The 11,247-nt window shown below is 40.1% G+C and overlaps 1 protein-coding gene across 1 annotated transcript; it reads left to right on the top strand.

The window, feature by feature from the left end:
* The first annotated feature begins 4,043 nt into the window (after positions 1-4,043).
* Positions 4,044-8,194, top strand: LOC103203652 (nuclear pore complex protein Nup155-like). The gene is given in 3 exon segments (XM_042782031.1): positions 4,044-5,896; positions 5,898-6,102; positions 6,104-8,194. Coding segments are annotated over 3 exon segments (4,116 nt in total). The 5' UTR covers positions 4,044-4,076.
* The last annotated feature ends 3,053 nt before the right edge of the window (positions 8,195-11,247 follow it).

Genomic DNA, 11,247 nt, shown 5'->3' with positions numbered 1-11,247 from the left:
AAATTTTTTCCTCAGTTCTTTCAGCTTGAGAAATGTGGTGCATGTTCTTCCCTTTTGGTTTTCTAACTCCAGGTCTTTGCACATTTCATTATAGTAATTGGCTTTATCTTCTAGAGCTGCTCTTTGAAATCTTCTGTTCAGCTCTTTTATCTTGTCATTTCTTCCATTTGCTTTAGCTACTCTACATTCAAGGAAAAGTTTCAGAGTCTTCTGACATCCATTTTGCTTTTTTCCTTCTTTCTCATCTTTTTAATGACCTCTTACATTCTTTGTGGTTTATGTTCTTGAAGTCATCCCATAATTCTTCTGGTTTTCAGTCTCTGGTATTCAATGCATCGAATCTATTCTTTAGATGGTCTCTAAATTCAGGAGCGATGTATTCCAGTTCATATTTTGGCTTTTGTGGACTTGTTTCAATTGTCTTCAACTTCAAGTTGAACTTGAATATGAGCTGTTGATGGTCTGTTCCACAATCAGCTCCTGGCCTTGTTTGGTCAAAGATATTGGGCTTTACCATTGCCTCTTGCCAGAGATGTAATGGATCTGATTCCTGTGTGTTCCATCTGGTGAAGTCCACATGAATAGCTGCCATTTGTGTTGTTGGAAAAGGTATATGAATAAGTCATTGGTCTTGCAAAATTCTATCATGTGATCTCTACTATTATTTCTGTCACCAAGGCCAAATTTTCCAACTACCAGTAATTCTTCTTTGCTTCCTACTTTTGCATTCCAGTCACCAGTGAAATTAATACATCTTGATTGCATGTTCAATCAATTTCAGAGTGCAGAAGTTGATAAAATTCTTCACTTTCCTCATCTTTGGCTTTGGTGGTTAGTGAGTAAATTTGAAAAATAGTAGTATTAACTAGTCTTCCTTGTAGGCATTTGGACATTATCCTATCACTGACAGCATTGCACTTCAGGACACATCTTGAAACATCCTTTGTGATAATGAATGCCAAGGCATTCCTCTTCAAATTGTCATTCCTGGCATATAGATCATATGTTTGCCTGATTCAAAATGGCCAAAACCAGATCACTTCATTCACTAATGGTTAGCATATCAATCATTTGGTGTTCCCCTTCATTTTTGAAAACTTCTAATTTCCCTAGATTCATACTTCATGCATTCCATCTTCCTATTATTAATAGATGTTTGCAGCTGTTTCTCTTCAATTTGAGTCATGCCACGTCAGCAAATGGAGGTCCCCAAAACGTTACTTTAACCCTATCATTAAGATTTGTTCTACTGTGATGATGCAGCTCTTTCCCAGTTGTATTTTGAGTGCCTTCCAACCTAAGGGGCTCATCTTCCTGCACTGTAATGGACAATGAATGTTTCTGGGCTATTCACAAAGTTGCACAGTAACGTATCAGACAGGGTTTCTCTGCCATTCATAAGGTTTTCCCTGGCCAATTCTTTGTTTGGCTGGAAGCTACAGGTGTGGGTACAATTCCAGACCTGAAGGGCAGCCAGGGCCCATAGTCTCAGTGGTTCCACCAGGCTCTCTCAGACCAGCAAACCTAGTCCACCCTCCTTTTTTTTCCAAGTGATTTTGAGTTTTATTCCACATTATTCTCTCTATATATCCAGGATCTGCTACATAGATCCCCCTCTGAGTGGTTGACAGTGGTAGCTAGGCACCATCTAGTCCTCCTGGTCTCATAGTCATATAGGCTGCAGATTGCATGGTGGACCAGTTGCTAGGACTATTTGTTTCCATGAATCTTTGATTTTCTTCATTCTTCTTTGCTCTGGACAAAGAGAGACCCATCATTGCATCTAGATGGATGCTTGCAAGCTTTTATAATCCCAGTCACTACTCGCCAAGGTAAGAGATGGAACAATGTTTTGTGTAGTATGTTATGCCAATTGAGCTTGATGTCCCCTAGGCCACAGGTTCAACTACTCGCTCTCTCTAGGTAGCTGGCTGTGACCAAGAAGTGACTACAACCTTCTCCCTTATCAGTTGTACTATACCCCTGGGAATTCTTACAGAACATACAAATACACTTGTGAAACCATTGTCTGCCAACCCTATACATGGTCTTGGGTATACTCCCTGCTGCATAGACATACCTAATGGTTCAGTCCATCCACCCATCTATTCTCCAAAATTCCCATGTTTGCCTTCACTGATGACTCAGTACTGTATGTACAAAAGGGTTCATCTTTTTTGTCTGCACCTCCCATGTACCTCTCTATGTCTTCCTCTTCCTCAATGCCAGCATGTTGATCTCTCACATTTGGTACATTGCCCTTCTCTTCACCCAAATCAATACTTATCTCTACCTATCTAACAGTGTTCCCTCCCCTCCTCTTCCACCCCTGGTAAACAACAAAGAAAATTTCCTTCTATGTAAACTGTTCCTTGCCCTTTATAATAGTAATAGACTAATACAATATTTGCCCTTCTGTGATTGACTTATTTCACTGAACATAATGTCCTCCAAGTTCATCCAGGTTATGCAGTGTTTGGCAGATTCTACGTTATTCTTTAGTGCTGCACAATGTCCATTGTGTGTATGTACCATAGTTTGGTTATCCATTTCTCAGTCGATGGACACTGGGTTGTTTACAACTTTTGCTATTGTAAATAATGCTGTGATGAACATGTGTGTGCATAGGTCTGTTCTTGCCATAGCTTTCACTTCTTTAGGATATATACCTAGTAATGGAATGGCTGGGCCAAGTGCAATTTCTAATTCCAACTTTTGAAGGAATGCCATACTGCTTTCCACAGTTGTTGTGTGCCGTCAAGTCAGCCCTGACTCATAGCGACCCCTCCTTGGGTTTCCGAGGCAGTATCACTACAGAAGTAGGATTGCCCAACCTTCCTTCTGAGGAGTGGCTGGTGGGTTTGAACAGCCAGCCTTCTGGTTAGCAGTCAAGTGCTTTAGCCACTATGCTACCAGAGCTCCTGCTTTCCACAGTGGTGGTACCATTTTACAGTCTCATCAGCAGTGTAGGAGAATCCCAGTGTCTCTGTATCCTCTCCAGCATTTGTTATTTCCTGTCTTGTTGAACTTTGCTGCTAGTGCTGGGGCAAGATGGTATCTCATTGTTGTTTTGATTTGCATCTCTCTAATGGCTAATGATTGTGAGGATTTCTTCATATGTTTGTTGGCCGCTTGAATATCCTCCTTGGTGAAGTGTCTATTCACATCTTCTACCCATTTTTAATTGGATTATTTGTCTTTCTGTAATTGAGGTATTGGAGTTTTCTATAAATTCTAGAGATAAGTCCCTTGTCAGATATGTCATTGCCAGATATTTTTTCCCAATTTGTAGGTTCTCTTTTGACTCTTTTCAAGAAGTCCTTGAAGGCATATAAAAAATTAATTTTTAGAACGTCCCATTCATCTAGTTTCTTTTCTGCTGTTTGTGTATTTTGTGTTATGCTTCATAGTCTATGTATGCCATATATTAGTGCCCTTAAATTTCCCCCTAGTTTTTTCTTGAGGAACTTTGTAGTTTTAAATTTCACATTGAAGTCTTTGATCCACTTGGAGTTAGTTTTTGTATATGGTGTGAGGTATGAATCTTGTTTCATTTATGCACAAATGGATATCCAGTTTTGCCAACACCACTTATTAAACAAATATTCTCTTCCCCATTTAATGGATTTCAGCCCTTTATCAAAGATAAGCTGACCATAGGTCGAGGGTTCTATTTCTGGGTTCTCAATTCTATTCCATTGTTCTGTATGTTTGTCATTGTGCCAATACAAGGCAGTTTTGACTACTGTGGCTTTATAGTAGGTTTTGAGATCCGGCAGTGTGAGACTTCCTACTTTGCTCTTCTTCTTCAATAGTGCTTTGCTTATCTGAGGTCTCTTTCCTTTCCATATAAAGTTAGTGATTGTTTTTTCCACATCCTTAAAAAATATTGATGGGTGGAAGTGCCGAGGCGCTCTTTTGGCGCGCGCAGCCTGAGCCGCGCTTCTCAACTGGGGTCTTCTGTTTTCTCCTTTATTTTTGATTCTTTCCGGATATTGGTGTCTCAGGCAGCGTCCTCTTTGTCTATTATTTTAGATGTGCCATCTTCCCTGCTAGGCCCGGCGACGCCGGCCCCCATGGTGGCCTCAGCCTTGCACGAAGCTTTGGAAAATGCCGGACGGCTCATCGACCGTCAGTTACAAGAAGACCGCATGTATCCGGACCTGTCCGAGCTGCTTTTGGTGTCTGCTCCAAATAATCCCACTGTTTCTGGAATGTCAGATATGGATTATCCTTTACAAGGACCTGGTTTGCTGTCAGTACCTAACCTTCCAGAGATCAATTCCATCCGAAGAGTTCCTCTCCCACCTGAACTTGTTGAACAATTTGGGCATATGCAGTGTAACTGCATGATGGGTGTGTTCCCTCCAATCAGCAGAGCTTGGCTCACAATTGACAGTGACATATTCATGTGGAACTATGAATATGGAGGAGATCTTGCCTATTTTGATGGACTTAATGAGACTATTCTTGCAGTGGGGCTTGTGAAACCAATAGCTGGTATCTTTCAACCTCATGTATGTCACCTCCTGGTTTTAGCAACTCCTGTGGATATAGTGATGCTTGGACTCAGCTATGCTAATTTACAAACAGGTCCTGGAGCTCTTAATGACAGTATGTCTGGTGGAATGCAGTTACTTCCAGATCCTTTATATTCTCTTCCCACTGATAATACTTACCTTTTAACAATAACTTCCACCGACAATGGCAGAATTTTCTTGGCTGGAAAGGATGGCTGTTTATATGAAGTAGCATATCAAGCAGAAGCAGATTGGTTTAGCCAAAGGTGCAGGAAAATAAACCACTCGAAGAGTGCACTTTCTTTCCTTGTTCCTTCCTTGCTGTAATTCACATTTTCAGAAGATGATCCTATTGTTCAAATTGCAATTGATAATTCTAGAAATATTTTATATACACGATCTGAGAAAGGGATAATACAGGTTTATGATTTGGGCCAAGACGGACAAGGAATGAGCAGAGTTGCTTCTGTTTCACAGAATTCTATTGTTTCTGCTGCTGGAAACATTGCTAGGACCATAGATCGTTCTGTTTTTAAGCCAATTGTTCAAATAGCAGTGATAGAGAATTCTGAATCATTAGACTGTCAGTTATTGGCTGTCACACATGCAGGTATAAGGTTGTATTTCAGCAGTTGTCCATTTAGACAGCCATTAGCACGGCCTAACACCCTGACACTGGTTCACGTTCGTTTACCTCCTGGATTTTCAGTGTCTTCAACTGTGGAAAAGCCTTCAAAAGTACATAAAGCTCTTTATAGTAAAGGCATTCTACTGATGGCAGCATCAGAAAATGAAGATAATGATATTTTGTGGTGTATCAACCATGATATATTTCCCTTCCAAAAACCAATGATGGAAACCCAAATGACAACGTGAGTTGATGGTCATTCCTGGGCTCTGTCTGCCAAAGATGAATTGAAAGTAGATAAGATAATTACACCATTAAATAAGGATCATATTCCAATAACTGACTCACCAGTTGTTGTCCAGCAGCACATGTTGCCTCCGAAGAAGTTTGTTCTCCTTTCTGCACAGGGGAGTCTTATGTTTCATAAACTTAGACCTGTAGATCAACTGAGGCATCTCCTTGTGAGTAATGTGGGTGGTGATGGAGAAGAGATTGGAAGATTCTTTAAACTATATCAGGAAGACCAGGCTTGTGCGACTTGCCTTATCCTTGCTTGTTCCACTGCTGCCTGTGATAGAGAAGTATCTGCTTGGGCCACTTGAGCTTTCTTCAGGTACGGTGGTGAAGTACAGATGAGATTCCCAGCCACTCTTACTCCTCCAAGTAATGTTGGTCCCATCTTGGGGTCTCCTGTCTATTCTAGTTCCCCTGTACCTAGTGGTAGTACATATCCAAATCCAATGTTTCTCAGGTTTGCAGCCTCCTGCCATGTCAACGCCAGTGTATGCTGCAGGAAACCTAGCAACTCAGGCCACAAGTATTATGGCTGGACCAGAGATTGTGTACTCTGGAAAACACAATGGTATTTGCATTTACTTTTCTCGAATTATGGGAAATATTTGGGATGCTAGTTTAGTTGTGGAGAGAGTGTTCAAGAGTGGCAACAGAGAGATAGATCACTGCTATTGAAAGTAGTGTTCCCTCCCAGTTGCTGGAGTCAGTGCTACAAGAACTCAAAGGTTTGCAAGAATTTCTAGACAGAAACTCCCAATTTGCAGGAGGACCATTAGGAAATCCAAATACTACTGCTAAAGTGCAGCAGAGGCTGATAGGATTCATGCGTCCTGAAAATGGAAATACCCAGCAAATGCAGCAGGAGCTGCAAAGGAAGTTTCATGAGGCCCAACTGAGTGAAAAGGTTTCACTTTAGGGAATCCAGCAATTGGTTCAAAAATCATACCAGGCTCTGGCTTTATGGAAACTCCTTTGTGAACATCAGTTCACTGTCATTGTAGGAGAACTTCAGAAGGAATTCCAAGAGCAGTTGAAGATCACCACCTTCAAAGATCTGGTAATCAGGGACAAAGAACTGACAGGGGCATTAATTGCTTCTCTTATCAACTGCTACATCAGAGATAATGCTGCTGTGGATGGTATTAGTTTACACTTACAGGACATCTGCCCACTGCTGTATAGCACTGATGATGCAGTGTGTTCTAAGGCAAATGAACTGCTTCAGCGTTCCCGACAAGTTCAAAATAAGATCGAAAAAGAAAGAATGTTAAGGGAATCCTTAAAGGAGTATCAGAAAATTAGCAATCAAGTCGACCTTCCCAGTGTTTGTGCTCAGTACAGACAAGTGCGTTTTTATGAGGGTGCGGTGGAGCTCTCTCTCACTGCTGCAGAGAAAAAAGATCCTCAGGGTCTTGGACTTCATTTCTATAAACATGGAGAGCCAGAAGAGGACATAGTAGGACTTCAGGCTTTCCAAGAAAGATTAAACAGTTATAAGTGCATTACAGACACACTTCAAGAACTGGTAAATCAAGGCAAGGCTGCTCCTCAGTCCCCCAGTGTACCCAGAAAACCTGGTCCTCCAGTGTTGTCCTCTGATCCCAACATGTTGAGTAATGAAGAAGCAGGACATTATTTTGAACAAATGCTTAAATTGGCTCAACGATCCAAAGATGAGCTTTTTAGTGTTGCCCTCTATAATTGGCTAATACAAGCTGACCTTGCAGATAAACTACTACAGATTGCTTCTCCATTCCTGGAGCCACATCTGGTCCGAATGGCAAAGATTGATCAAAACAAAGTCCGTTACATGGATTTACTCTGGAGATACTATGAGAAGAACAGAAGTTTTAGTAGTGCTACTCGTGTCCTGTCCAAACTGGCTGACATGCATAGCACAGAAATTTCACTTCAGCAGCACCTAGAGTACATTGCTCGAGCCATTCTTAGTGCCAAAAGTTCCACTGCTATTTCGTCAATAGCTGCAGATGGTGAATTCCTTTATGAATTAGAAGAAAAAATGGAAGTTGCCAGGATCCAGCTTCAGATACAAGAGACATTGCAAAGGCAGTATTCCCACCATTCTTCTGTTCAGGATGCAATTTCTCAGCTGGATTCTGAGCTAATGGATATAACTAAGCTCTATGGGGAATTTGCTAACCCATTTAAACTTGCAGAATGTAAACTTGCAATAATTCATTGTGCTGGTTATTCAGACCCTATATTGGTGCAGAAACTTTGGCAAGATATCATAGAGAGAGAATTGAATGATAGTGTAGCAATGAGCTCCCCAGATAGAATGCATGCTCTTAGTCTCAAGATTGTGCTCCTTGGCAAAATATATGCTGGCACACCTTGTTTCTTCCCTTTAGATTTTATTGTACAATTCTTAGAGCAGCAAGTTTGGACTTTGAACTGGGATGCAGGCTTTGTAATACAGAGAATGAATGAAATTGGAGTGCCATTACCTAGACTACTAGAAGTGTACGATCAGTTATTCAAATCACGGGATCCATTCTGGAGCAGAATGAAGAAGCCACTTCACCTTTTGGATTGTATACATGTACTGTTGACAAGATATGTTGAGAATCCTAGCCAAGTTCTAAATTGTGAGAGAAGATTTACAAACCTCTGCCTGGATGCTGTGTGTGGTTATCTGGTTCAGCTCCAGTCCATGAGTTCCTCGGTAGCAGTGCAAGCCATTACGGGGAATTTTAAATCTCCTGAGGCTAAATTAGAATGGCTTCACTGAGTATTGTAATATATTTTCATCCATGCATTTTTATCTGTAAAATAAAACTTAAGCTGGGTCCAGAAAAAAAAAAAAATATTGATGGGGTCTGGATTGGGATTGCATTGAATATATAGATTACTTTGGGTAGAATTGACATTTCACTATGTCCAATCTTCCTACCTATGAGCATCAGATGTTCTTCCATTTACGTAGATCTCTTATGGTTTCTTGCAGTAATTTTTTTTTTAAATCATTTTCTTTGTACAGGTCTTTTGTGTCCCTGGTAAGATTTATTCCCAAATATTTTATTTTTTTGGTAGCTATATGTAGTGAATTGCTTGATGTGGCCCTTCTAGCCATTGTCCTCCATTCTGTGATGTTTTGTAAATCCCATTATCCATGCCTGTTTGGGGTGCTGTGGTAGTTAAGGTCAGGTATCAACTTGGCTGGGCAGCTGGTAGTAGTCATTCCCTATAATGACTGGCAATCAACTCTGTGATGGGATTTAGGTTAATTCTGTTGGGGCAACACAGGTGGAATGTATCTTGAGTCCTGCCTTGCTGGATCAAATCACCACCCTTAGCTTCCCTGAGAGTATACCTACGAATCTCCTGGGAAGATTCGCTCTCCTCTTGCTCTGGCTTTGTCTTGGAGCATCCTCATCTCACCCCTGGATTTGGGACAGCAGCCGTCGTCTGATCTGCTGATCGAGGGTCATCAAACCCCGAGAATTGGGAGGATCCGCCAGACCTACTCACGGACCCGGGACTTGCTAGCCTGCCAGCCTCCACCATTACTACTTGAGACGAACCCTTGGATGTCTGTGAGTTCTGTGAGGCATTACAGCGAAATACAGAACCCTAAGACTGGGGAAATTATTGGGAGGAGGAGGAGGAGTTAATGTCTGAAATGATGGAGTGGCATGGTAGTTTGGACATTTGGGACATCTTTGACCTCCACCTCATGGGGACCGGCCTAGTGCTGATCCTTCTAAGAGAAATTGTTCAAGCACTATACAACAACAACATTATAAATGGTATTGATTTCCTTATTTCTTTTCCAGCAATCTCTTTGCTGGTGTAGAGGAATCCAACTGATTATTGTATATTGACCTTGTATCCTGCCATGATGCTAGATCTCTTAACTAGTTCCAGTAGATTTTTACTGAGTCTCTTGGGTTTTCTAGTTATAGAATCATCAGTAGCAAATAGGGATAGTGTGACTTCTTCCTTACCAATTTGGATGCCTTTGATTTCCCTTTGTTGCCTTATGGCCCTGGCTAGGACTTCCAGTACAATGTTGAATAGAAATGCTGATAGCAGGCATCCTTGTCTGGTTCTTGTTCGCAAGAGGAATGGTTTCAGTCTCTCTCCATTGAGAATAATGTTGGCTGTTGGTTTTGCATAAATGCCCTTTATTATGTTGAGGAATGTCCCTTCTATTCCTATTTTGCTGAGAGTTTTGATCAGGAATGGGTATTGGAATTTATCAAATGCCTTTCCTGCATCAATTTATATGATCATGTGGTTCTTTTCCTTTGTTTTATTTATGTGGTGGATGACGTTGATTGTTTTTCTAATGTTGAACCATCCCTGCATACCTGGTGTAAACCCCACTTGGTCATAATGAAAGATTTTCTTGATATGTTGTTGCAGTCTATAGGCTAGGATTTTGTTGAAGATTTTTGCATCTATATTGCATATATATTCCTGAGGGATATTGGTCTATAGTTTTCCTTTAGAGTGATGTCTTTCCCTGGTTTTGGTGTCAAGGTAATGCTTGCTTCATAAAATGAGTTACAGACTATTCCATCCTTTTGTATGTTTTGGAATAGTTGAGTAGGATTGGTGTCAGTTCTTCTCTGAAGGTTTGGTAGAATTCTCCAGTAAAACCATCTGGACCAGAACTTTTTTTCTTCTAGTGGTTTGTCAATTTTGTTTATCTTTTCAAGAAACCAACTTCTGATCTTGTTGATTTTTTCTATTGTCTTTCTATTTTCTGTTTCATTTATTTCTGCTCGAGTCTTCATTATTTCCTTTCTTCTGGTGACTGTAGGCTTTTCTTGCTGTTATTTTTCTAATTGTTGAAGATGTTGGTTTAAAGTGTTGATTTTGACTCTTTCTTATTTTTTGATGTGTGCATTTTTTGCTATCAATTGGCCTCAGATCACTGCTTTTGCTGTGTCCCGAAGATTTTGGTATGTTGTGTTTTCATTCTCATCTGATCCAAGGAATTTTTGAATTTCAATTTTTATTTCTCCTCTTACCCAGTCTTAAGGAGGTTTCCATGTATTTATTATTTTCCCATTGATCTTCCTATTGTTGTTTTCTAATTTGATAGCATTGTGCTCTAAGAAGATGCTTTGCAGTATTTAAAAGTTTTTAAATTCATTAAGAGTTACTTTATGGCCTAACATATGGTCTTTCATGGAAAATGTTGCAAGTGCACTGGAAAAAGAATGTGTATTGTGCTGTTGTTGGGTGCAGTGCTCTATAGATGTCTATAAGGTCAATTTGGTGGATTGTCTTGCTTAGCTCTTCTCCACCTTTGTTGAGTTTTTGTCCAGTCATTCTATCTTTCATTGAAAGTGGTGTATTAAAATCTCCTACTATAACTATGGAGTCATGTATTTGTCTTTTCAGTTCTGTTAAAGTGTACTTTACATATTTTGGGACTCTTTCATTGGGTGTATAGATATTCATTATGGTTATATTTTCTTGTTCAACTGATCCTTTAATCATTATATAATATACTTCCTTGTCTCATATGGTGGTTTTTGTCTTAAAGTCAATTTGTCCAGAAATTAATATTGCCACTCCTGCTCTTTTACAGTTGCCATTTGCTTGATACATCTTTTTTCAACCTTTGATTTTTAGATTATTTTTGCCTTTGTCTCTAAGGTGAGTCTCTTGCAGACAACATATGGATGGATTTTGTTTTCCTATCCAATCTGCAACTCTCCATTTCTTTTCTTTTCTTTTCTTTTTTTTTGTGATTGGGGTGAAGATTTACAGACCAAATTCACTTTCCATACAGCAGTTCACATATACTTTGTCTCATGTCATTGACCA

The sequence above is a fragment of the Orycteropus afer genome, unplaced genomic scaffold (genome assembly GCF_000298275.1).
Source record: "Orycteropus afer afer isolate SDZICR_OR568_19922 unplaced genomic scaffold, OryAfe1.0 scaffold00221, whole genome shotgun sequence".
NCBI lineage: Eukaryota > Metazoa > Chordata > Mammalia > Tubulidentata > Orycteropodidae > Orycteropus > Orycteropus afer.
Note: the sequence above shows the minus strand (reverse complement) of the source record. Positions and strands in the feature narration are given on the sequence as shown.